The 27,469-nt window shown below is 46.1% G+C and overlaps 1 protein-coding gene and 2 long non-coding RNA genes across 4 annotated transcripts in view; 2 read left to right on the top strand and 1 right to left on the bottom strand.

Annotated features, from left to right (window-relative positions):
* Positions 1-3,182: 3,182 nt before the first annotated feature.
* LOC119010707 lies at positions 3,183-3,545 on the top strand. The gene is made up of 2 exons (XR_005072042.1): positions 3,183-3,317; positions 3,403-3,545. It is a non-coding gene; the product is annotated as an uncharacterized LOC119010707 (long non-coding RNA).
* Positions 3,546-8,104: 4,559 nt separating this feature from the next.
* adcy8 (adenylate cyclase 8 (brain)) overlaps positions 8,105-27,469 on the bottom strand; it is a 66,961-nt gene continuing 47,596 nt past the window's right edge. For both annotated transcript variants that reach the window (XM_037082955.1, XM_037082954.1), the window contains 10 exons: positions 26,944-27,044; positions 26,401-26,602; positions 26,074-26,163; positions 25,245-25,417; positions 23,734-23,812; positions 18,713-18,871; positions 14,945-15,091; positions 12,829-12,921; positions 10,320-10,434; positions 8,105-10,054 (listed from right to left, as the gene is read on the bottom strand). In XM_037082955.1, the coding sequence (XP_036938850.1) occupies positions 9,555-10,054; positions 10,320-10,434; positions 12,829-12,921; positions 14,945-15,091; positions 18,713-18,871; positions 23,734-23,812; positions 25,245-25,417; positions 26,074-26,163; positions 26,401-26,602; positions 26,944-27,044 (1,659 nt within the window). In that variant the 3' untranslated portion in view covers positions 8,105-9,554. The remainder of the gene's footprint in view (positions 10,055-10,319; positions 10,435-12,828; positions 12,922-14,944; positions 15,092-18,712; positions 18,872-23,733; positions 23,813-25,244; positions 25,418-26,073; positions 26,164-26,400; positions 26,603-26,943; positions 27,045-27,469) is intronic.
* LOC119010698 lies at positions 12,572-14,992 on the top strand. The gene is made up of 3 exons (XR_005072030.1): positions 12,572-12,619; positions 12,783-13,083; positions 14,859-14,992. It is a non-coding gene; the product is annotated as an uncharacterized LOC119010698 (long non-coding RNA).

The raw sequence follows: 27,469 nt of genomic DNA on the forward strand, positions 1-27,469 counted from the left end.
GCCAATTCACAACAGCAGTCATCTCTCGCAGTTTCTAAACCGACCAGGTCCAAACATTTCCCCCCATGGAGCAACGAGAAAAACACCTGAATAAAAAGCTAGTAACAGTAAGAAACCTCGAGCAGAACCAGACTCTGTGTTTGGTACTGATGAGTGTCGGGAGGAAAGTGGACGAAGGGCTCACATCATGAATCTTAGTTATTCCGTGACAGACAGAAGGACGTCGAGCTAACGTTAGCTGCGTCTTCACACGGACTCTGACGTCCAGACGTCAGTGTAACATCAACACTTCTAACACCAGCACAGAGTGACGAGTGATAACAGAACATATTCACACACATCTGCAACATTTACAGCAATTAAGATGAAAAGAGACGCGACTGAACAGTAAGCAGAGGACAGTGTGTGTGTGTGTGTGTGTGTGTGTGTGTGTGAGCTTTAGCTGAGGCTTCACCATCCATTCAGATCCTTTACAGGATTTAATGCTGGATTTGCCACCTCGTATGCAGAATAATTGAGTTTGCCGGCTGATACAGAATATTAATGTGAACTCTGGACGGCCTCAGTCTGCGAGGGAGGACGTGAACTGTGAGCGATCGATTCTCATCCTCCGTCTGAGAGTTGATCCTCACCTGTTAAAAACTTCTTGTCTGCGAGAGATTAAAAAAAAAAAAATGAAGGATGTGTTCTCAAATACAATAATGAGCTGAGATAAAGAGTGAAGGAAGAGGGAACATGTTTGCTTCAACATGACACTTCTGATGGTGAACCTCATCTGTAAACACAGCGCAGCGTCTCCTGCTATCACACTCTGAGCCGACCAGCTCTCATCCTCAGCAACGTTTATTTTCTAATCCACTCATGCTGCTCTTAATGACTGCAGCAGGTTAACTGTCTTAATGTATATGGATATTTTTGAAGAAGTCTGATGTGCACACCTTCAGCATGAGCAGGAATCAAAGCTCGACACACCTGCCGCACCTACTTATGGTGGCTTAGCTGATTGGACAGCAGCTGTGTGGGGGAGGAGTTTGATAAATGCTCAGTTGATTTCCAAAGTTCCTTCACCTGCTGACCCACCCGCGTTTAAAGTCTGCTGTCGTCAGTTTAATATGTACGAGTTGAATCACAAAACTAGTTTGTTAAATGGAGATCCATCCAGATCTTCTCTTCTTCTGCAGCTTCTTCAGATATTTACTTTCATACCGCAGTAGTTTTAACAAGAGACGGAACAACAACAAAAAAGCGTTATCACGACCAGAATTCAGTGGAAGAGAACAAGGACAAAAACACTGACGATGGTGTCAAACTATCAGGGAATAAAACTGAATAAATGAGCAAATACGGCAGATTGACATGTTTCCACGCAGCAGCTGAACTGTTCAACACAACAGTGACTGGTTTGTATGTTGAACTCTCAGTTTCTACACAAATTACTACCAGAAGTTGTTTCACAGCTGGAACTGAAGGAATAGCAGGTTTTTTTCTTGACATGCAGTGTGAACTGATGTTCTGCAGGTTGTTTTGCGCTCTTTTCCAACGGTTCCTCTGGAAACTTTTCTGGATAGCAACAGGTTCTTCAGATCTGGAGCCAGCTGAACACCTACGGAAGGTTCTGGACTGACGTGTTCGCTCCTTTTCATCATCAAAACACTCGATTATCTTTCTGAAGAAATCTTATCATCCGTCGACTGTTTCCTCCTCTCTTAAGTGTGTTCAGACACGCCGTCTCCTTTTCCCGTCTGGACTGTTCTGACAGAACCTGGTCCCGCCTGTTGTTCCTCTGCACCGATGCTCTTCCTTCCTGCTGTTCCTCGGCTGACAAACAAGCCTCATCACACACATCATCCTGAGTGCATGCCGAGGGGAGTGCTTCAATGTCGCTTCTTTTTCTTTTTTTTATTCGCCCGGTTTGTCTCTTCTCTTTTGTCCTCGCTGACCCATTTGAGCACTTTCAGGTACAGCCGCGGCCCAGCGAGACTCGACGATGGGGCTCCGGGGCTTGTTGCCTAGCAACAGGCAGCAAGCCGGGCTTGTGTGGCGCTGGTGCTTTTATGTAACAGTGGGTTTGATGGTTGAATGTAGGGCGCTCAGTCTCTCTGGGGGGGCGGGGGGAGTGTAGGGAGGCTCGTGTCAGCGACCATGACCCCCTCCCAACCCTCCACCTCCCCCCTCCACCACCCAACCCTCCACCTCCTCCCTCCACCTCCCAACCCTCCACCTCCCCCCCTCCACCACCCAACCCTCACCTCCTCCCTGCACCTCCCCCCCTCCGCCTCCCAACCCTCACCTCCTCCCTCCACCTCCCAACCCTCCACCTCCTCCCTCCACCACCTCCCCCCTCCACCTCCCCCCCTCCACCTCCTCACCACCCCCTCCCTCCACCTCCCAACCCTCCACCTCCCCCCCTCCACCAACCAACCCTCCACCCCCCCCACCTCCCAACCCTCACCTCCTCCCTCCACCTCCCAACCCTCCACCTCCCCCCTCCACCACCCCACCCCCCACCCCCCCCCCCACCACCTCGCCCCCCCACCCCCCAACCCACCACCTCCCAACCCTCCACCTCCCAACCCTCCACCACCTCCCCCCTCCACCTCCCCCCCTCCACCTCCTCACCACCACCTCCTCCATCTCCATGCATGGACAGTAAACAGAAAGGGCACCCGGCGTGAATAACAGGTCCCTCTTTCTCTGATTATTTGAGGTGAAGTGGATTCAAATGATTTAAGGATCCTTTCTCTAACCCCTGACGTGCAGGTTTAGGAAGAGGATCATGTTTTAGGCTTAAAATACCTGGTTTTGTTGTTGTTCTTATTGACATTGTCCAGTCAAAATTATCCAGCGGCTTCAGGCTGACAAATGTTGCGACAGTCTTGAACAGTGGTCAGTGGCTGCCAGGTCACAACCACCATCTTCACATCCTGACGCAGCTCAGAACACAATCAGGACGTGACGTGACGCGTGTCATCATCACAGCGTTGATGTTTGTTTGACACGTGAAGACAATAAAGCTTTCAGACTTTGAATACTGTTTCTGTTGAGCTGCATGTGGTGTTGTTTAGTCGAGGTTTGTGAGCCGACTGCTGGTTTTGTGCACACATTTATGAGTTGTGTATTTGCTTCTTGGCATATTGACATCCTTTTCATGCTTGCGTGTGTTTATCTGTGACAGCGTGTGTCTAGTTATGTATGTGTGTGTGTGTGTGTGTGTGTGTGTGTGTGCTGCTTCTCCCTCCGCCTGTTGGTCCAGATGGCGGTGGACTCTTTGTGGTCAACTCAGGAGCATCACCGGCGGGAAGGAGGCGGTTGCCATGGTGAAAGGGACGTCTGATTCACATTCAAACAGCTTCAGAAAACTGTTCTCTCTACTCGAGTACTTTTCTGTGTTCTCACCTCCAGATGCAGGACGCAGCTCTGATCTGAACCGTCACATCGTTCACACAGACGTCTGTCCAACCGGGCCCAAGAACCGGGTTTTGGTTTTGCTGGAGCTGAATGAAGACTTTTAATAGCTGTGAATAAATGCTCGTCTCTGGGTTCAACTTGGTTGCTTCATTTGATCCAGACAAAAGGCTCGAGAGCTCTGAGGTGATAATCTGAGCTCAGCTGTGATGCCACAGGCTCTCTGCTGTGTGTGTGTGTGTGTGTGTGTGTGTGTGTGTGTGTGTGTGTGACGGGGAGGAGGAAACAGGGGGAGTGTGTTACTGAAACAGTGTTTTACGTCCCAACAGCGCAAGTGTACGAGCCTGGTCGCAGCTCGGCGATGCTGCTGTTTCAGGAACGATGAAGGATCTGTGATGAACTCTGGCCGTGATGTCATCCTCAGCCCGACTCGTACTGTAAACCGCCACGACTAAAGGAAAGGTCACGCTGCTCAGAAGGTTTGATTCATGGAGGCCATTTTAAAAAACACAGTCACACTGCCACCACTGCACAGGTGCTTAAATGCATCTTGTAGAAATGTATTATTAATTTTAAGACACGCACGACCGACAGTGTAAGCCTACAAAAGTGATGCACTGCAGTAATATATTACTTCAAACAGTAACAGAATAATATAGTGAGTCACTAACAGGATCTGCAGTGACATCGCAGGTCAATCAGCCGGTAAAACTCTCACAAAAATATAGAAACGTGTTGTACGTGGTTTGATTCTGTTATCCAGATGTTCAGTTGATTTAATGGAAACCAGAAGACAAATAACTCCTTCAGACCGGACTGATGGAACGGGGAAAGAGACTTAATGATCCCTCATGTTCTGTACCTCAATTTTGATTGATCATTAATAATCTCAGGGGAAGCAGCTGATGGTGAAAGGATCCATAGATCATCAATCATATCAGTTTCACTCCACACTGACTCCTGCACCTCCCGTCAGAGAATCAACTGTCTCCGCTCCTCTATACCTTTTAGAAGAAGAGCAACACATGAAATCCTGCTCATCGTTATGATTTCTCGTATCATACGCAGCCCTGTTGTTCTTCTCTACAGTTCTCTGAGAATCTGTTGGGTATTTTAACCAGTCATTCGAAAAAAAAAAATGGATTTGGCAGAGTTGTGTTTGTGGTCAGGCGGGTTGGCGTCCTCTGGGAGCAGAGATGAAGCGAGCTCGGCCTCGACTTCGACCTCCGACCCCCTGAGGCCAGCGCTGCCCAGATAATAAAACCCATTAGAGCCCGGCGGGTTGTTGCGGTCTGCTCCTGCACGCCTCGCCTTGATTCTGCTTCATCAGAGCTGCTGATTGAACGTGACTGACAGCTTCTTGTTAAAATATAGTGCTCAGAGAGGATAAACAGCATCAAGAGCACACTGATGTCTGGACGCCTGCAGAAAATCACTGCTACAGTCTGACAGCAGTGTCAGACTCACAGACTCAAGTGCCTTTTGAGAAAAACAACATTTAACCAAAAATACAGATGAAAAATGACAATGGAAAATGACAGAAATTCAATAAAAAAGCTAAAATATCTCAAGAGTTCAGCCTTTCAGATGACCTGAAACAGATGAGACGCTGATAGAAGAAACATTCACGTCTTACAGACATACAGTGGAGGAATAAAGAGGTGGTGGTACCTAAGTCACTGGTGGTCTCCCCCACCACATCTCCAAGAAATGACATTTCTATACTACTAATTAGTCGTTGTAATTGCAGTTTGAGGGGACATGTAGAGTAATTGCTGGCAGGATAACGTCCAGCGTGTAGGAAGCTCGACATTTAAGTACCACGTGTCAGTCTGAGGCAGCTGGTCAGGATGGAGGGTGGGCGGGAACAGAGTCCACATCCTGAGTCACACATGTGGGTCAGGCAACAGAAGCACTTTGGTCCAGGTGAGGGGCAGCACCGAGGTTCTGTTGGTGGAGTTAAAGCTCCATCTTTCATGTCTGGCTGTGGCTTCTGATCCCATTCTTCTCTTCTGGAGAAGCAGCAGCTCGGTCGTTCTTATTGGTAGGTGCAGTTTAGCGACATCATGTAATCGCAGCGCAGCTCCAGCCGGCTTCAACCTGAGCTGAGATCTAATTACCCGAGAGAGGAAACACCTGTGGGGCTGCAGCAGGAGGAAGCAGAACTGCCTCTTATCTGGCAGCAGCTACGTCTGATCTGGTTCTGGATTAAACTCTTCACCTGTTGAGCCGCTTTGTGACGAACACTGAGCTCTCGCTGTCGTGTTTGATGCTTCGGACTGATTTTTTTTAAAAAACGTGAGGAAATGTGACAGCAGAATGATTCGCTCACAGCTCGGAAATGTGAAAAACTTGATCTGCTAACACACACACACACACACACACACACACACTGCACCCCCAACATGCCAGTGGTCGCCATGGCAACTCCATTCTCCACATCCCTGCCTCTCCTCCCGTTGTTTCCTCCTCCTCTCTCTTCTTCTCCTTCTTCTTCCTCCTTCACGTCTAACAGAAAATCCATGCGAGGGAGGGAACGAGGGAAACGCAATCAATCCCTCCCGAGTGCACAGCGCTTGTGTCCGTCACCGTCGTGGTGACCGACCGCTCTCCGAGTCGTTCACTTTGATTTACTGATTTATTCATCCGTGATGTCTCTATGGAGAGACGCCTACGTGAGGCAGACGAGAGGAGTGGGAGGACATTTGAAGCTGCGATCTGCAACTTTCACACACAGTAAAATGACAATACATCAAATCCACAGGATGGTAGAAATTCTGTGTTGGTCTGAAATCGACTCTAAAATAATAAACATGGGCGCTGTGTACTCTGTGCTGAGGGGAGGACGACCAGAGAGAGAGAGAAACATGGAGGAACACAGGTAGAAAAAGAAACATGAGGTTGAACCTTCAGCTGTAGTCTTGGTTTGCTCTCTCTGACCTCCATCATGAAGCAGCAGTCTCAGGAGCTGACTGGACCCTAACCCACCTGCTGAATGCACGATGAAATCCAAAATGAAATACTAGCTGGTGAAGACTTGAGCATCTACAGCCCAGCGTGGCGTGTACACTGTGTGGTTGTATGTCGTGGGGAACACTGACGCCAACTTCATCCGCCATGTTCGAGCATCACTTGATGTCAGCTCGTCAGCTCGTGTCAGGCTGCGAGTCTTCAGCTACAGACGAGTCGCCCAAATCCTCAGTTCATCAGGTTCATCAGATCTGTGGCGCAAACTTCAGACTGACTGATGGATTTTACACAATACATCACAACAAATTATAACAATCATGTTTTTGATTCATCACAAAGGAACATAGAACCTGTGAGTACGAGTATGACGAGGAGTTACTTGGATCAAACATGTAATATCATTTGTTTTCCCACAGAATCCGACTGTGTCGCAGAACTCTTCCTCCTGATGCTCTCGGGTCCGATCCCTCGGTCCAGCACCATGACAACAGATGGGCTGAAATCTTCCTCCGTCAGTCACAGATGAACCTCGCTGGGTTCTGACTGAGCATCCTCTGACATCTAGTGGACGTTTGTTCACATTGCGGGAGGTTTGCACCATCATTGACAGACTGTCCTGCTGGGTAGCTTCATCTATAATAATCTATAATGATGTATTAGTTGATTTATGCTTCTTCTGCATCTGTTTCTCCTTCCTGCCGACCATCAGAGGTTAAAACACCCACACAGACCTGATCCAGATGATCTATAGGTGGTTCTGACGGTGTTCCTCAGACCCAAACACTCACTCCTCTCTCACTGTGGCACCAGCCGAGCCTTTAAAGAGTGTAAGAACCTCTAGCAGACCTGCAGACAGCTGCAAAATGACACGAGACCGTCCAAAATGTTTGACGGCTCAATTAAACACAATCTTAAAAACCTGTTCCCGAGTGTGTGTGTGTGTGTGTGTGTGTGTCTGCAGATGATCGGGTCTGACACTGATCATCAACCATCAGCTCAGTCACCCAGAGTCCAGATGGTGTGGGACCATCCAGCCGGTGTCGGGTTTCATCTGCAGCACCCTCCTTCTCTCCACGCTCGTCTGACGATGTCGTTCATCAAAACCTTTTTTTTTTTTTGTTACAAGACAGAGTTCTTACTCTGCTGTGGAGATGAGATCTGCAGGTTTTGTTTCTCTGCAGCAAAGTGCAAAGAACAGAACGCTCAGCAGCCACGTGAGAAGTTTTCTGCTTTAATTGTAGCATTTTTATTTGATGTATTAAACACGAGGAGTCAGGATGCTCAGAAATACTGGAAGAAGTCCTGAAGAACGACAAAGATTCACAGATTCTGATGGAAGTGATGTCACTGTATATTTGTCTCTGCAGCAGCTGAAACTGAAGCTCAGTTAACGATGTCCAAACCCCAAACATGCATGAATATATTATCAACCTATACACCAATAAATGGGGGATGGACCGATAAAGTATTTCTGATGCAGAAAAAGATGCTCAGGCTGATGTTCAATTATTAAATTCCCACTGAAGTTTATTGTTAAACTGCTCATATCTTGGTCAAGTGTTGTGAACACATTATTTTGCAATGATCACTCACTTCAGGTCATGTACAGACTCTGTGTGAATGTGTACAGGCTGATAAATCGATCCCAGAAACATCCTAATATGCTAAAATAACTTAATATTAAGAAATTAATGATTGTCAGACATTATATCTTTAGACAAATAACAAAGACAAAGACACATGGCTTGTATAAAAAATTAGACCCCTTTATTGTGTTCTCATATATAAAAGAAATACAAAAAAGAAACATCGACACCGGGCGAGGGTCAGAGCGGGACGGGGGTTCTGGGTTTGGGGCGGGTCGGTGGCCGGGCGGGCGACATAAAAAGGGGAAGTGGAAACGACAGGAGGAACGTCAGACAGTCCGAGGGGATCGGTCGAACAGACAGCGAACAGATGAGGGCGGACGGAAACAGGACGCAGCGGTCCGGTCCGGTCCGGTCCGGTCCGGTCCCTCCCTCCCTTCCCCAACACCTCCTCCTCCACCTCCTCCTCATCAGGAACAAGTGGAGTTCCAGTTCTACAAACACTCATCAGAAGCTGAGCTGTTTCAGGAGGCAGACGTGATCTCATTGGTTGAGTTAGACCGGAGTGGGAGGAGCCAGAGACACTTCTGAAGAACGTGACTTCAGCGTCCGACTGCAGTTCACGTTCAGACCCGTCGCCGGCCGGAGGCGTGAAGCTGCCTCGGGGAGTTTTCTTGTAAACGAACAACAAAGTTTCAAGTTTCTGTACATTCAGTGTTTCTCACCAAAACACGAACAAACTTGTTGTATCTCCTCCCTCAGCTCGGCCGTGTCTGAAACCTTCTCTGCGTCCAGAGATGCTGACTGGCTGCGTCTCTTACTGCCACCTGTACATCAGCAACAGGTCGGCGGCTCATCACAGGGCTGACACATAGGGACAAATTCACCTGACATTCACTTACGGGCAATTTAGAGTCACTGATTAACCTCACATGCATCACTGGACTGTAGGAGGAGACCACGCAGACCCCAGCCGGGTCTCGAACCCAGCACCTCCTTCTCTGAGGCACCAGTGCTACTGCCTGACCTACGAGACTACACAATAATATAGTTCAGATTAATTTCTGGGACGATATATAAATAGTGATCCTGGCAGACTGAGACTTCTCACTTCTTCCTAATTTTTCACAATGTGTTTCTCAGAAAATGCTTCCATGAAATGGACCCGAGCTGATGAGATCTGAGAGTTCTGGCTGTTTCTTCATGGACCTGCAGCGATAAACAACTGAAGGTCAGAAGGTTAAACCTGTTTGTTGAAACCTAATGATGGATTTAATTCAGCCGACACTCGTCAAATGTTTCGAGGCTCCGCTGCAGAAACATGGCGTCCCTGTCATCTGTCCTGCCTGCAAAGCTCTGATTGGTCTGTTGTTCTCCCAGCAGCCTTCAGTAATCACAACCTAAAAGTAAAATACATAAATCAGAGTCGAGGGCGTCTTGAAGCCTCCACCTGCCCTCCGTCTCTGCTGGATGTCACTCGGTGCTCCTCGGCTGCTCCCACTGAACTGTAACTCAACCACTGGGATCGTTTCAGCCTGCAGAGCAGCTCCGCCTCTGACGGATCTGTGTGGAACTGAAGCTCCGGTCTGCTCTTCAGGACAGTTCAGTCTTATCAGCCACCTCCGTGTGATGCCCCCCTCCCACCTCGGAGCCCCCGGGTGCTAACAACGTCCTCCGGTTGTAGTGGTGGTGGCCCTTCATGATGCCCGAGTTGTTGTTCTCGTTGAGGATCTGCTTTTGCTTCTGCCTGTTGAGCGACTGCACCAGGCCGAGCACCACTGCCGCCAGCGAGTACTGGCCGGTGATTTTGCGCGGCTGCATGATGAGCGGGTTGGGCTGCACGCGGCCCAGCAAGAAGTGCGTCCGGATCTTGCCCTCCTGCTCGCTGATGCCCTTCACGTAGATCTCCCCGCGGTACTCGAAGGCAAAGCCGCGCTCCTTCAGGATCAGGTAGGTGTCCTCGGGGACCTGGATCTTGCCGCTGACGCCCGTGCTGTCCATCCGGCTGGCCAGGTTCACCGTCTTCCCCCAGATGTCGTACTGAGGCTTCTTGGCGCCGATCACCCCCGCCACCACCGAGCCGTGGGCCATACCTGCCACACACACACACACACACACACACACACACACACACACACAGGTGATCAGTTACAGAGTCGAGCATCATATTTTCACATCTTACTCTGAATTATTTGGACCAAACCAGAGGACAGACAAACCAAGACACTGAGTTTTAGTTTGTTTATTCATAACGTTTGAATGAAGTGTGTTTAACGATGACTTAATGAGAAGACCAATAAAAAGGCAGAGGAGGTAAGAAAAGAATGAATCTTTCCCGGAGTGACGCGCCACTCTTACCGATCCTCAGCTCAAAGTTGTTGAACGAGTGCTTGTTGATCTCCTGGATGCTCTCGTTGAGGGCGATGGCGAAGTCGGCCAACGCACACAGGTGACCCCATTTATCTTCACATTGCTGTGGGAGAGGAGAGAAGAAGAGGGAGAGAAGAAGAGGGAGAGAAGAAGAGGGAGAGGGTGAGTCAGCTGAGCGTCAGAACGAGTCGAGAGCAACGAGAGTGTCGATGTGTCAGAGACGCGGCGGTCACAAGTGCGAAGTGACGGAGGATTCTGCATCTTCAGGTTTACTGACTCTTTGACTTCAGCGTCTCGTTCTGCCACTACATTCATTGAGTCCTTCTCACTTATTGTATTCATGAGGTCACTTCTGATGTGACGGCAACAAACTTGAGCTTCCTGTGGATTTACGCCTCCTCAGAGCGTCACACGGGTCAAGTGAAGAAGCTCCGGAGCTAAACGAGGCTCAGCAGGAGGGCCGGGTAAAAACCCTCTTTACCTCTGGGTGTCGCTGAGCGTCAAACCAGTCCGGTTCTGAGTTCTGAAAACGTAATTATGTGATAAAGTGACGGTACAGCTGCTTTGTGATTCACCAGAACACACTGAGGTCTGAGGTCCAGGTTCATTTTGACCACAAAATCTTTTTTTGTTTTATTTCCAGCTGTGTTTGTGGCGACAGAACCAGATAAGAACTCCAAACCGTCTCCAAACCAAACCCAAACTCTAACCTCACCAGAACATAAGCACAATCCAATATTAGTTTCAACAGATCCAGGGTTTACAGACAGGCACAGAAAGAATCCATGAAAACAGTTTCATGAGATTTGCAGACAATTAGTGTGAAAAACTCTCACAGGAGAAAAATAAAACTAAACTCTGGCCCTCGTCGGTTCCCTGGAGACCGGTTCACCGTGTTTCAGAACCTTTCCCACCCGTCACTTTGACCCAGTTGCTCTCCACTAATATGGACAAGAATATTAATCAAATTTAGCCTCTCAAGAGGCAGGAATTAATTGGATTAAATGAATATTAATGACCATGCTGTGGAAAGGTTTGCTGTTGCTGGTGTTTAAGCGTCACGTGTTGACTCCAGCACTGTACACACTCTACAAAATACACAACACATCATCTTCGGTCCTGGTCCTAAAACGTCTACCGGTGCTGATCAGTTGGATCCACGTGTTTTACTGCTAGCTGCTCCTGGTACAACTGAAGCTTTGACGCATACTTTTCATTTCTAATAACTGGAATTATTCCACTGCACATATGTGGTCCTGTGGATGATTTAAATAATTATCACCTAATCTCCAAACGGCCTCGTTTGGCTACAATACTGGAGCAGCTTGTTAACAGTAAATTGAACATGTTTTTCATCGACATCATCATGGCCTGCTGCTATTTTTGTTGACCTCTCTGAAACATTTGACACAGTGGACATCTCATTACTTCTAAAGCGCCTCGAAACCATTGATGTTGATAGGAAATCCCTTAACTGTCTATCAGACAGATGTTATGCAAAATTATCATTCTTTTATTGTAACAGAACTTTTTTTTACTTTAAAATATAGAAAACAACTTGTTGAGGCCCCTGATGCAGTGGATCATTCTGCACTGCCTGATCTACAAGGTCCTGCTGCATGTTTTACCTGATTATCTGATCAATTTTATCTAAATTTGAACTTGTAATTTGCACACTCGTTCACAGGAGTCCTTGATATTAAACCTTCCCACTGTAAGAACCATAATAGGACAGAATAAGACTGATTTTCAGGTCAGAAGTGGGATGACTTGAACTAAATCATCTTGATTCTGTTGTTCAATGTTCTGCAGTCTGAATGTAATCGTGATTTATGATCATAGTGTGTTTTCATGTATTTTGTACTCAGGACATCATTGGAAACGAGAGCTTGTTGTCAATTGAATAAATAAAGGGCACATGATGAGCACATGATCTGTAACGTAAATGCATTTCTTCCTTTGTACCAGCCAGTCAGAGGTTATTAAGAGGATTTGGTGTCTAGAGTTTTGAGACAGCTCTGAGCCGAGATGCAGACTGAACTGGGACTCTTGAATGCTCGGCTGGAGGAAGCAGAGACGTCTGTGAGGACGACGTCTGCAGTGGAGCCAGGACTGAACCAGACTGACCTGGTTCCTCTCCTCTTTTAAGCCTTCACAAAAAGGCATCCTCTCACCCTGATTGGCTGCGAGGTGAACGCACCAAGCTGCTCTCAATCATTAATAATGAGCCAGCCTCCACACCCTGTTCAGCAGGTGGTACGATCCACTGCCATCAGTCCAGTCAGCAGGTAGAAATCCAAAATGTCAAAGCCAAACAACAGCTGATGTTCAACAGAAACCATCATCAGGTCTCCTGAGATATTCAGAGGACCATAAACAAGCTCCAATTAAATCTGCGACCTTTTCTGTTTGTGTTTTTGATCCACATTAACTCCCTCATCGTGCTCACAGTCCTGCAGGTCAGCATGCAGACAGAATGAAACCTGGAGGATCTCACCTGTTTCTCCGGCGACAGACCGGAGACGGCCATGTAGGTGCTGCCGATCGTCTTGATCTTCTCGATGTCCTGGAAGCGATCCTCACCGAGCAGCTGTGACACAGAGATTCAGACAGAGAGAGAGTAACTTTTCTGTCCCCGCCACTGTTCTGAGACACAGAATGAGAGAAAAAGAAAAAAGCCATCTTCAGCTCTTCCTCCGCCTGACTCGGCGTCTCTCTCAGGATTCCCAGATTCCTGACGGAGAGACGAGAAGTGAGTTCTTCTTGTGTAGGGAAAGAGTGTGTGAAGTGAGGAGAGTGGCCCGAGGCAGCCGTCTGTCTGACTGACTGTCTGACTGTCTGTCTGTCTGACTGACTGTCTGACTGACTGTCTGTCTGTCTGTCTGTCTGACTGTCTGTCTGTCTGTCTGTCTGTCTGTCTGACTGTCTGACTGACTGTCTGTCTGTCTGTCTGTCTGACTGTCTGTCTGTCTGTCTGTCTGTCTGTCTGTCTGACTGACTGTCTGTCTGTCTGTCTGTCTGACTGTCTGTCTGTCTGTCTGTCTGTCTGTCTGTCTGACTGACTGTCTGTCTGACTGACTGACTGTCTGTCTGACTGTCTGTCTGTCTGTCTGACTGACTGTCTGACTGTCTGTCTGTCTGTCTGACTGTCTGACTGTCTGTCTGTCTGACTGACTGACTGTCTGACTGACTGACTGACTGTCCGTCTGTCTGACTGACTGACTGTCCGTCTGTCTGACTGACTGTCTGACTGACTGTCTGTCTGTCTGTCTGTCTGACTGACTGTCTGTCTGTCTGACTGTCTGTCTGTCTGTCTGACTGACTGTCTGACTGTCTGCCTGTCTGACTGTCTGTCTGTCTGTCTGTCTGACTGTCTGTCTGACTGACTGTCTGTCTGTCTGTCTGTCTGACTGACTGTCTGACTGTCTGCCTGTCTGCCTGTCTGTCTGTCTGTCTGTCTGTCTGTCTGTCTGACTGTCTGTCTGTCTGTCTGTCTGACTGACTGTCTGTCTGTCTGACTGTCTGTCTGTCTGTCTGACTGACTGTCTGACTGTCTGCCTGTCTGACTGTCTGTCTGTCTGTCTGTCTGACTGTCTGTCTGACTGACTGTCTGACTGTCTGTCTGTCTGTCTGTCTGACTGTCTGACTGACTGTCTGACTGTCTGTCTGACTGTCTGTCTGTCTGACTGACTGTCTGTCTGACTGACTGTCTGTCCGTCTGTCTGTCTGACTTTGATATGTTCTCACTTCGGAGGCTCCGTCAGGAACACGAGCTCCTCCAGACTTCAGTCGGTCTGCAGGGAACCACGATGTGCCACGAGCGCTCGCTGCAGCTGAACCTCAAGCTCTTTCTTCTACTTATATTTAAAGTGAAACATTTCTGTTTAAGTAGTGTGAGAGAGAGTTTTTACCCAGTAAAAATGATGAATTAATTTGAGGATATCCTGAAATTTAAAACTTCACTCCTGACCTACATAATGCAGAAGTGTCGAGTCTTGATTTGTCAGAGAAAGTCCAGCTGGTCAGGGAGTTAAAGCGAAACATTTGTGGGCCCAACAAAGACACACGGCTTCTATTCTTCATGTTTTTAGTTTCTTATTACAAGCTGAAGCTGAAGCTGACGACAGTAAACCGAACGTGTGGCTACAGAAGCACTGAGGCTTCAGCAGAACCATCCACAATTATTTGTCTTTAATTCCTGTATGTGGTTTTTATTCACGTTCGTCTGTGAAGAATGAGACGTCAAACTCCGACGAGACAAACATGAAACTATCAGACTGCAAGTTTTCTAGCTTGTGCAAGAAATTCACCAAAAGAAAATCATATTTGTTCTGAGCTGAACTTGACAGGCATCTTTTCAGTCCACACACTCACAGTGTGAACTCACACCTGGATTCACCGTGAAGGAAGGTGCTCGTAATATTTTATATTCTGAGTGTTTCGTGTCTTCTGTCTGAGATAAATGTCTTCTGATCACCTGCAGAGGTGAGCTGATGTTCTCTGCCTCTGCATTAATCTGTTCTGAAGCGTTCTGGGGGAGGAGATGGATGCTTTCATTTAAAAACAGAGGACGTCTGAAAGTTGAAGCGGGTCCACCTCAGCTGCAGTCTCACCTCGTCAAAGTCAGCGATAATTTCGTTGAGCAGCCTCAGGCACTCCACTCCCTGGTTGTTCATCTCGGTCTGGGAGTAGAAGTCGGCGAAGCCCGGGATGGATGCGAACATCACGCCCACGGCGTCGTAGGACTGCGAGTACAGCTCCTGTGAGGACAGATGGAACGTGTACTGTCAGACAGGCAAAAAACTGATTCATGTACAATCTGACAGCGTGTTTTCATTGTTTTATTCTTATTATTATTATTCTTAGTTGGAAGAGTCAAGTTTTTCAGTTTTTGAATTCTGTTGATGCCAAAATGTGAATTAAAAAAAGAATATATAAATACTGATGGATTTTTTTAATAATTAGGTTTTTGATTTTCAGTCTTTGGTCGGATCATTTGATTTTAATCCGGGTGAATTGTGTCACATTCTGAAGCACATCAGCTCCTTTTTCTCAGGAAAATCAAATAATAATCTAGATCACAAAAATTGTAAGAGAAAAAACAATAATTAAGACTTGAAGTTACTCTTAATGTTAAGACTTGTTAAGAGGTCTGTGATGCTGCAGCTGCACTACACCGTCTGACCACCGGGGGGCACTGTGGACACACGAGCGAGCAGCACAGCCTGTTGGCATGAAGCAGCTTGTCCTCACATACTAATGTCACACGGAGAGATTCAACACGTCATTATGGAAATATTTGAATAATTGGCTGATAAACATGGTGTCCAGCCAGAGTTCAACATTTCATTTTAATAATTAAGGAGCAGTCGGGCTTCTCCCTCTCCTCCTCCTCCTGCTCCTCCTCCTCCTCCTCCTCCTCCTCCTCCTCCTCCTCCTCCTCCTCCCTCGCTCCATCTCTATGCTGCTTTATGCCTTTTTAATGTAATTACGCACTTATGAAAATAACCCTTTGACTCCACTGTGACACCCTCGCTGACACCATACACACTTAATGAGCTCAGTCAAATGTCACAGCTTCAAAGTCAAAGTTGGTGAAAGTCGCACTAATTGAATTTGTTGGTTCTTCAGGAGCGCGTCAGTCGGTTTCATCCTGAAAATGAAGCATTTTAAATGAACTAAAGGAAAAGTTTCTACACTACACAGATACATGGACACATAGAGGTGTGGAGGTGTGTCCTCATCTTAGATTTAATATCTGGTGACCACAATTGATTCACATAATTCATAAACTAAGACACTGTTCAATAAGTCATTGTGGAAAATATTCTAGAATCGCAGGGGTTTGAGTCATAGAAGTTCCAGAGGAGAGAGTCGGTGCAGATCCAGAACTTCAGGAGGAATAAACACCTGGAGTCTCATCAGGTTCTGTTCTGATCCGAGCTCAGAGAGGATTTTGTCACTTGTGGGATTAAAAAGATGATTTCTCTTCACTCCTGTTGATCAGCCTGACTGCAGACGACCAAATGAAAGCTGATTTCTCTGGTCTGAACATTGTTGGAAACATCTCAGAACACGTCAACAAGACGTCCAGCTAGGTGAACATACGTGAACAGTCAGAGCTGTCGGGACAAAACTGGTGCAACTTCAAATCAATAAACAAATAAATGAATGAATGAATGAATGAATGAATAAGCGATCTGAACCTCCAGCTGCTCAAGTGTCCTTGAGCAAGGCGCTGAAACCTGTAAATCACAATGAATACTAATCAAGCTTTAAAATGAACGTTGATATAAACGACACTCAGCTTTCTGACGCCTGATTTATTCAGAGCATCATCAACACCTCGTCAGCCCATTAAGGACCCGGTTCTCCAGGATCTAAATCGCGGAACAATAAACAGCCTGATTAATAATGTAACGAGTGATTAGGACCCAGCCTATCCTAATGGATGCATTTTTAATCACGTCCTTTTTAATTAGGAGCAGACACGGCAGCAGAATGATATCAGCTCTCCTCTCCTGACATTCATAATTCATCGGCCGCTCGCCTTCTGTCCGGGAGGAAACGGAAGATTGGATCCTGACGGAACCGCCGAGGACAATACGGCGATTTGACTCCGGCGAGCGATAACTGTCCGTTCTGTGGACCAGAACCAGTGGTCGTTATCGTGTTGGTTCAGCGGCAGAGTTAAATGTTAAAGATGGAAATAAAGACGCTGTTTTCTCGTCACCTTTTTTTTAAACTTTTGTCTTCACTCAATTTAGCACAAAGTTCTGTCGTCTTTCAGGTTGATTCCCGTCAGATCGTTACAGACGTCTGTAACCTAACCGGACCGTCAACAACCATGAAACGTCGGGACATTTTGCAGTCTTGTTTGCAACAAAACAAGGGTCGAGACGTTTCCAGCTGCGTTTATGCCGACAAAATCAGGTATTTTTGACGAGACATTTTAGTGTTTTTAACGAGATGTCAGGACATTTTTTCCAGCCTGCTTTATGGGAACAAAATCTTTTGTTTTTAACGAGAGGTCTCAATATTTGCATCCACCTTTCTGATGAACTTAACCGGGGATTTGTTTGAAATCCAAACACAGCTTTGTCAAACGTACATTTATGTTTGCCGCAACTTTATCCAACAAACTGAAACACACACATCCAAGATGATGTTCTCTGTGATCAATTCTGTCAGGATCTGAAAAACAGGTCACGAAATTCAACATTAACGGGCTGAAACATGGTCCAACACACACAGGAGCTGTCAGGTTTGTGTGCTTCTGTCCCTCGAATAGAGCCGCTCTGCTCGTTAACGGTAACAAAAGAGAAAGGGCAGCAGCGATAAGGTGAACAAAGAGAGAAAACTTTGCAAAGTTTGACTCCGTGCAGAGTCGGGGCAGCTGAGTCACCGCTGCGACGGAGAGACAACTCAATGTGTTCTCTGCCGCTGACTGACAACGTGTTATTAAAATCAAATCAAATGCACAGCAGAACGAACCTCCCTCCCTCCCTCCCGCCTCTCTCTCTGTACAGTTGTTTGAAAAGCGATTACCGAGCCTTTTCTTTTCTTCGCCGGCTGGAACACCGAGGCTCAGGGAGCAAATTCTACTGAAAGCAGAGGACTCGTTTCAGAGCAGGTTTGTGATGAAAAATGTGCAGCTGAACAGAAACTGTTGTGTTGAGATTTTGGCCAGTCGGTTGCAGGTTTACTGAAAATATCTGTCTTTGTTCGGATCGGCGGTTCTGCTTTTAACCATCGTTTCTGTCGGTATCACAACATTTTACGGCGACACTTTTCGAACATCAGAACCACTTCCTGCTTCACCCGACCCGACTGTACCGTCACTGCCGTCGTGCTAACTCGGTTTTCTGTGCAGTGAGGGAACTTTATGAACATTTCAGGTGAGCTTTACCTCCGAATGCACCAAACAACTGTTTTCATCGTTGATCAAACTGTTGATTATTTCTCTGATTAATCGATTAGTTAGAACAATAAAATGTCAGTGTTGTTCCCAGAAGTCGAGATGACGTCCTCGTGTGTCTGGTTTTGTCCACGACACAAATATATTCAGTTTACTGTCACAGAGGAGGAGAGAAACCAGACCACGTCCGTGTTGTTGGGTTCAGGCGCTGGTTGAGATGTGACTCACCACCAGAAACTACAGTCGGATCCTCTAAATATGAAGATAAACATTTTAAAAACCAAACACAGTAAAAGGGAAATCGAGTGTCAGAATTCCCATAAATCAAACTGAATATTTACTCTGATGTTTATATCTCACAGATTGTTTCACGGATGTCTGCTGTAAGTATTCAGATGTGTGTGTGTGTGTGTGTGTGTGTGTGTGTGTGTGTGTGTGTGTGTGTGCTGGGTTCTGTGCCGACCTCGTTGTCCCGGTCCTTCTCCAGGAAGTGTCGGGCCACGTGGCTGGGCAGGATGTTCCTCAGCATGTTCTCGTTGTGCTCTCGCAGCTCCTTCATCTCGTTGATCTCCTCTTTGGCCTGGACGCGCCACAGGAAGTCGAGCCGGGCCGTGTACTCCAGCTGAGGATGGAAGGAAGACAAACACCACAGATAGAGTCAGTGATGGGTCCTCGCCGTGACATCACATCCTCCTTCTCTTCTCCACGTTCAGTCTTTTTTAAGGTAATATGATTGTACCGACAGCCGATCATCCTCAACATAATCAGTTACATGTTGCCGGAACACCTCCTTAAAAAAGTCTGTTATTTATTCCAAATACTTCTTAATCTCCCCAAAACACACACTGGTTCTGACAGTCACTTTACATCTGTACACGCCGTAAACTGTTCTTTATTTCAACGATTCTCTTTCGGTTTTAATTACTTTGTGTTTTACAGTTTTTGTCTGCGGGCAGCTGTCGGTCAGACCGGCTGGAAACGTGTCCTGAAGAAGAAACGCTTCATCTGAGATGTTCGAGTCTCAGAACTGTGACTTTGATCGATGCTCATAAATAAGTGATGTCACAGAGAAATACCTGAAGATATTTTTCTTCTCAAAACAAACCTGTGAGTCTGCTGAAGAGTTCAACCTCTGCATTATTCACACAGACGCTCCTCCTGACCTCCATCATGCTGCCTCATATTACTTTTCACAGAAACTAATAACCGCTGCTATTCTCTATTATTTTCCATTTTCTCCAAACATGCGGTGCGACTCCTCGAGCCTCAGTCTTCTCCAGGAAGGACTCAGACTTCGTTAATTGCTTATGAATTGAACCAAAGAGGGGAGAGAGTAGTTGTTTATATCATTTAGGTGATGGAAGGGCCGAGCCGTGGTTTAATTAAAAAATCCGTTATAGGTTGGATCAATTATGGAACAGAAGAGCTTGCGATCAATCTGAAGAGCAGCAAAAGGATTTCAACAGGCAACGCAAATTACTTTGCTGAATGCACAATTAATGCAGAGTCATTTGAATACATTAGAGTGGAATAGAAGTCGGTACAGTTCAGATTTGGAGGAGAAGGCTGGGGGAGGGGGGAATCCCTGATATTGAAAATTAATTTTGGGGGCAGGCAGATAAGCCTGTGAGGATTTAAGCGTCTCTCTCTGGCGATTGGCGGAAACAGTTTTGTGATTAATCCTGGTATCAATTAGTCCTTTAATCATATGAGTGAGTACAAAACTTCAATCTCATTTCTGTTTTTCTAATTAAGAAGGCACAGCCTGCGGGGCTGGTTAGGCGGCGTAATGAGATGGTGGCCGCTGAAATAACGAGTCGCTCAGGCGTTAACCGATGTGACCTCAGCGGTGTGAAGCCGGGTGACATGTTGGTTCAAAAACCGGCGTGTTAACCCTCAGAGAGGACGTTCAGAGACAAAATCCTTCCTGATGAACACTTTCTGTTCGGCTCTACCGGGGTTAAAATATATGAGCATATCAAACAGAGAGGATTTAGACAAAACCAAAAGTCAGGAGGAAATGTTCTTCTGACTGCAGACGTGGAGAGCAACTAAGAACTCACACAGACTTTCTACTGTTCCAGTTATCTGTTGTACTTTTTGCTCCTGACAGCTGGGCTCACTGGTTACTGTGGACGTTTCTATCTCACACTTCGTTTCCACTGCTCAAAAATCTTTTTAAAAAAGATGCTAAAGTTGGTGTAAATGCAGCGTGATATGATTTTTTTCTAGATTATCACCGTATTAAACAGGATCTTTCTAAGGACACCTGCGGACGTTTCCAGGGTTTTTATCGGCGACCCGTACTCACTATTTTTCTACAGAAGTTGGACCATCTTCATTCGAGATCACAGCGACCAAAACGTGTATTTTAATCCAAACCAAGATGTTTATCTAACACTACCAGCTGATATTTGTGACAAAAGACAAGTCCAAAACAAACATGAAGTTGTATATCTGCGGTTTGCATGAACATACTTGACTAACATTCATTCTGGAGATTGATTTGGGTGCAACAGCCTGGCGAGAAGGCTGCCAAGCCAGAGACCACTGTTCAAGACTGCGCTTTAACATCTGAAAGTATGAAACCGCTGGATTCTTCTGGGGGAGATAACATGACATGACATCCTAACCCTTCTACCTCAACCCAGCCGGGACAGAATGAAGAAAGAACTGTTTGGTTGTTCAGTTATGACGTTACTTCAAAATAAGAGTCTAGTTTGCAGCCTTGTAACGGAAAGCTTCATGTTCCTGCTGCTTGATAATGTAATTAGTGCTCTGACAGGAAGCTGTGCTCATGAAGGACAACCTCATCTGGCTTCAGTGCTCTGCTGTCATTAGTTTATCATCTGAGAGACCGCAGCTCAGTTTCCTCTGAAGGAAGCTGATGCTGTGTCTAAAAACTCCTTCGATCAATAAATCATCTGTTATTACTCAGAGTTGATGCACAATCACACACTTTAAGGAGATCTGTGTCCCTGTAACGTTCCCTCGGATGGTTTCTCCAGGCTCACATGAAGCATCGTACACTTGCACGTCATTTAAAAGGGAAATGTTGAGGTTGTTTTGTGTGTTCACATCATACATGACGCTCACATCTAACAAGCACCACACGAGAGCCCTGATGAGATCCTTGTAATGAAAGAGAGAAGAATAAAAAGATTCTCCTCCATCTCCTCGCCGCTCTAATTGGCTCTTCTCCCCGACACAATCAAATCACTTAAACGTCTCCTCTGAAAGCAGCTCTAACTAATGTTTTTACTCCCCCTGTGTGTTTCTCCACAAAAGAGACGCCGCTGAGTTTTCAGCCACAAAAGGAGCGAACAACCTTGTTCTCCTTCCACGAGCCAAATGATGGAGCTGCTTCATTATTCCGCCGTTTAGTTCGGCGATATGTTTTCCTCCTCCGCTGCGTCTTTCTGTCGGATCTTTGCTCCAAGCGTCAAACATCGTCTCCTCCTGCTGTTCAGCGTATTGATCAGACGGACATGTTACATGTAAAGATGTCATTTCTGCATTAAAACGTCTAAAAACAATCAGACGCTGGTTATTATTTTGTCGGGTTGTTCACTTTTATTTTAAAGCACAGAAATCAACAAGTTTATTCAAGGTGACGTTTCATTTAGGTTCCTGTCATTTTTTCAAAGGAGCGGACAGACTCTCGCTTAAACATCTTTTACGACTCTTTTTACTTTTTACCTCACAGCTGAACAAAACGCGAAGAACGTGTTTGTGAGAAGGTTTTAGGTGAGAAACAGTGAAGCGACAGAAACTTGGTTTATAGTTTATCTGCATCTGTTGTTGATACAACAGCCCTGCAGCTGAGACGCTTCCTGGAGGCAAAATGAAGAGTTTCACTATTTGTTCCTTTGCATACATGATAAACGTCGCAGTGATACAAAGCTAACATCGTGATTTAGTCCCACAATATAAAATCTGACAGAGTGCAAAGCGCAAAAACACCCCAAAATTACCAAGTAATGACCAAATAGTCTTAAATTGTGAAAATGTTACAGTCTTCCCTCTAAAACTTTATTTGAAATGTAGACTGTCGTGAACATGTTACAGGAACTTCAGGTCTTTATATCCACAACAGAACAAACACGGGTCCAAACACATACGTGCAATATTACACTCATGATTCAGAGGCATGAAAACGAGATGACAGCTTTAAAAACAACAACATGTGTTTGTGTGTTTGTGTCTGACCCGGACGGAGCCGATGGCCTGACCGCCTTCACACTGTGTTGAAACCTGGCACATCGGATCATTAACACTCGACGGAGAGCCGGATCGCATCGCGCACGCCGGACCTCCCTTCCAACAAGCAAACAGTCTTTTTATATGCTCCCTCACGCGAGCAGCTTTTCAGGGCGGAGAGCGTCGCTCGCCTCGCGCTGGGAGCCGTCATTGTCTCTGCTTTGCCAAACAAGTGCTGGAGCTGACCCGAGAAAATCAATATGCCACTGGATGACTTCAAATGCGGCTGCTTTCTACATTTATACGGCTACAAAGGACCTTCAATTACGGCCGCGTGTCCTCCATCTCTGACCGACGCGGCGTCGCTGAATTGTGTGATCAAAGGTTTCCATAGAGAGAGCATGAAAGCAGCGCTGATACCAGTTTCCTCCAGGCTGCTGACTCCCTCCGCATCTTCATCACAATGCCTCGTATAATGTGTCAGACGTGTGAACCGAGTGGTGTTTCTGCTTTTCACCGTCTGAAGAAGATTCACTCAGGTCCAATATTACACAGGCAGGACAGCCGTCAGGAGGGTTTCCTGCTGGTCGTTACAGATGAAATGCTTCTGCTGAGTGTTTCTAAAAGCATGATCACAGTTTCTGTTGGCTCTTAAAGCAGAGAGAGCGTCTTCTCCTTTCTTATTACTTCATCTCAAGTCACCGTAGACGTTCATCACCATCCACAGTGGGAGCTGCCGTCCTCGAGGAGCAGCATCACGACTTACAGACGTTTTGATTTTAAGAAATCGATTTCTGCCTTCAATACCAAGACGAAGAGCTGGAAACTGATGACCTCAAAATCACCAATTGAGGCAGGATAATAATTTTATTGTTTTTAAAAAGACTTCAGGATATTTTCCAGATGTGTTGGTGGCGACAGAACCAGCTGCTTTAAGCCAAAAACACGATCTGTTCCGAACCCTAAACAAACCACAAGCACAGCAATGTCAAAATATCTATAATCATGCAGAGATCGACAGCACAGCGACCTCTGCTGGTGTGATCGTGTCAAAGTTTATCTCTCACATTTCATCGAGATCTGACACAACTCAAATCTCCTTAAAGTGAAGAGAAATATTTCTTCGCACCGTAACAACAAGACAACTCTCCCATGCAGCAGATCAAGGTTTCTGACCCGGCACCTCTGTGGTTCAGGTCTGCTCGCGTTCAGACGATCAGTTTCTCGGTTGCGTTTGGAGAACCGACTGATGGTTCAAGTCTGGAGGCGTTATGTGTTTCTTACCTGCTGGCCGTGATAAAACACAGCGAGGAGGAACATGGCCATCAGGAGCAGAGACGTCTCTTTGGTCCCCAGGAAGTTTCTGTTGGAGCAGCAGCAGAGAAGAAGTTACTGAAGGAGTTTCACCCACATGATGAGCTCTGGTTGGTTCACGGATGCAGACTGGAGGTTGTTGAGCAACAACAAGTCAAAGTCATGTTTTATTTTTGTTTTGTTTTCAGGCTTTAAATGTGCATGCAGTGCTTAACTTTTAATATTATATGTTTTATTGTGTTTTCTGACCAATCTGTCAAAAGCCCCCCAAAAAAAGAATTTGGCATTAAAGAATAAAATGAAACTACAAAAAAATATGTCATATCATCAAAATCATAAAGTAAAGTTTTTTACAGGTGACACTGACATCTTCTCGTCCAATCTTCCTGCAGAACCTCCATGACTCTTTGTTTTCAGCTCAGACTGGAGCAGAACCAGAAGTTCTGCAGGATCTGAGGAGTAACGGCTCCCACAGATCTACTAAGAGCTCCTCAGCACAGATCACACGGTCATGACAGTGAAATATTCGCTCGATGTCTTTGGTATCCAAACACAACGCATCGCTTCACCAGCTCGACTGACTCGGTAACAAATCAAACACTACTGTTTTATTTAAAGGAGGTCTTTCCATCTCGACCTTCTCTCTCGTGTCCCAGAGGACTTTAAAGGAATCGATCTGGCTCCGTATGGAAACCTCTGCTTCCCGGGCTTAAAGTGCTCCTTCTTCTTATTACCAGGTTATATTCTCAAGGTGCCTTCATACATCCTCACTGTAAAGGTCACTGTGCAATCGCTGACAACACCTGCGTGATTAGTTTTCTCACATTTGCCACATTTATGTCTAGAAATAAGGTCAACGTGGCTCCCCGACGTGCTTTTGAGACGGTACATGTTTTTACTTTAACACATGTTCTTTGTTAATATGAATATTTCTGCGACGTCCACAAGGATTTCAAAGTCTCCATTACTCAGAGGCTGATGGGCACGCAGCTAAATATTTGATGCAATCTGTGCTTTTTATAGTCCAAAATCACTGCTATCAGATATTTTAACCATCAGGTTATGAAGCCCACATTTACCTGGACGTTTACAATAAATACAATAAACTACTGTCACAAGGTGTGGGATCAATAATGTTTGTCTTATCTTATCACCTAAAAGCACTTCATCAGTCAGGCGTCCCTTCACTGTTCAAGGTCATGGATGGTGAATTCCAACAGGCTCAGAGAAATATGAACACATGACTGTTCTGTCAGCTGACTAACACTGGCTGTCTGTTCTATTATGTATTGATTTTTTAAACTGTATTGATCACTCACATGAACCTCTGACCCAACCTGGCAGGTTCTTACTGAGATCGGTGGTAAAGACGACCGCGGCAACGTTTTTCAGGCGTTATTTAAATAAAGTCTACTATATACAAACTACGTAGACACGCTCCTGACTGACTGTGTGTCTGACACGGCTGTGGAAACACTCACTCTGTGTTGTGGTGCACGGTGTCGTAGCGAACGAACAGCGAGGTGTAGAAAGCTTCGGTCAGCAGCGAGTAGATGGCGATCATCACCAGCAGCACCGCCAGCTTCAACACCGAGTTCAGCCGCAGGAACACGGCGCACGTCACCATCGCCAGGACGCCCGTGAACACAAAATACTGGAGAGAAAACATAAACGAGAGATTAATATCATCATCATCAGATCCATCCAGTGATGAAGCTCAGTTTTATTTTTTCTCTGTTTGTGTTGCTAGTCTCGTTTTTTTTAGTTTTCAAGATATTAATTTAATTCCCCTGGAATCTAGTGGTAAGTTGGTGGAGTGTCCCTTTAGAGAATAACTCTATTCAACCATAAAGTCCTGAGCTGAGCAGTATTTTGTGTGTCTAATCTAATATTCCAGTCTGGTTTTGTCCCAGATAGAAAAGTCAATAAGTCTTATCGTATCTAAAAACGAGCCTTTCGTCCCCTCTGGAGGAAATCAGGCTGTTACATATACATCCAGCGATACGAGCCTCGGCCGCGGCTCGCAGCTATAAACATGTTTCTCCCTTATTGAGTCCATCAATCAGCTGCATATTGTGAGAGCAAAAAATAACATGATTGAAGTTTTTCCTCCGTGACGTTTCTGATGGCTCCATCAGTCGCCGTTGTCTGAGGAGAGGCCTCCCTGTGGGCGCCAGCAGATGTCGGGGATGTTTAATTCATCTTTTTTTTATTTTTTTTTGCCGCTGTCGCAGAAGTGGAGGGGAAAAAAAACAAAAAAACAGATGGACGTGACTGCAAAAAATTCAGACAACTCATTTTAGGCGGTACCTCTGGGTAGAAGCAGATGTCTGGGATGGAGGCCGACTCGTTGTACGTCTGGTTCCTGAAGGTGGTGGACTTGTCGAAGTCACACCACAGCTGTGAGAGACCAGCGGGGGACAATTACTGATGGTATCCAGAATCAGAGTACAAATGTCCAGACTTCCTCCCTACACATCATCAAGCCTTTAATATTTCAAGATGTTTGTGTCAGAGCTTCACTCAGCTGCAGGTTTCTGACCTCCTCGAGGAAGAACCAGAAACCAGAACCAGAACAAAGTCAGAACGCTCAGGTCAGACAACAAATATCTGTCGGGGGAGAAACGAAAAACTCACTATGTTGATCATGGCCGCCAGGAAGTTGATGAGGATCGAGACGAAGACGATGACGTTGCGCGCCGCGTACGTCTCGTTGATCCAGCAGCAGGCTTTGCGCAGGACCAGAGGCAGACACTTGTAGTCCTCCGCCGTTGTCACCAGGACCAGACAGGAATGGAGGACGATGAGGACGGAGAACTGGATCACCATGGTAACCATCCTGCGGAAACACGATGATGTCAACAATAATGCCACCAGCTGCGCGACGAGGCTTTAACGGTCGGGTTTTCCCAACACATCAGAGCGTCATGACATTTTATGTGTGAATAATGTAAGATTTATTAATTTGCATTCTCATAATTAAGAGAAATGAATCTCTAAATACAAGATAAAGATCTCAAAACAAGTTTAGATCAGTGGGTCCCAAACCTTTTCTCCAGGTCAGCCTTTTGTAGATATTAAGATGTTTAAATGTACACGTACATGTTTTATTTTCAAACTTCTAAATGTATTAAAAATAATGTCTGTAATTACTGCAGAACTACAACTTCTCTCTGTTACCTGGCGGAGGGAAGCAGGCTTTGGATGGTGGTGATGAAGATGAGCACGATGAAGGCGCACACCAGGTTGGACTTGAACACCTCGTCCCTCATCTGGGAGTACTGGGAGGAAGAAGAGCAGAGAGAGAGAGAGAGAAGGAAGGAGGAAGGAGGAGGAGGCGAGGGGAAGATGGAGAGACAGGTGTTCAGACTGACGAAGGAGACCGGACACGTTGAACTTGCACCTCAAACACGCCGACGACACCGACACAGATGCATGCAGATGTTTTCAACCACAAGCGTTAGAGAGAGACGGGAGCTAGCGGGTTAGCCGTGGGGTCCTGGGGAGGGAGCAAAGCTGACAAGCACAATGCTAGCTGTTAGCCGTTAGCTTTTAAGCTGTTAGCTGAGTCAGAGACACAAACAGAGAGCTCAAGAAGTACAAAAAAATACAAAGCTAACTGAGGAGCTAAACTGAGGCGGGGGAGGATGGTCGATGAACTTTTGAGTTAGCCAGTGCTAACAACTTCTGTCCAGTCGAATCTTTG

The sequence above is a fragment of the Acanthopagrus latus genome, chromosome 21 (assembly GCF_904848185.1).
Source record: "Acanthopagrus latus isolate v.2019 chromosome 21, fAcaLat1.1, whole genome shotgun sequence".
In the NCBI taxonomy this organism is placed as follows: domain Eukaryota; kingdom Metazoa; phylum Chordata; class Actinopteri; order Spariformes; family Sparidae; genus Acanthopagrus; species Acanthopagrus latus.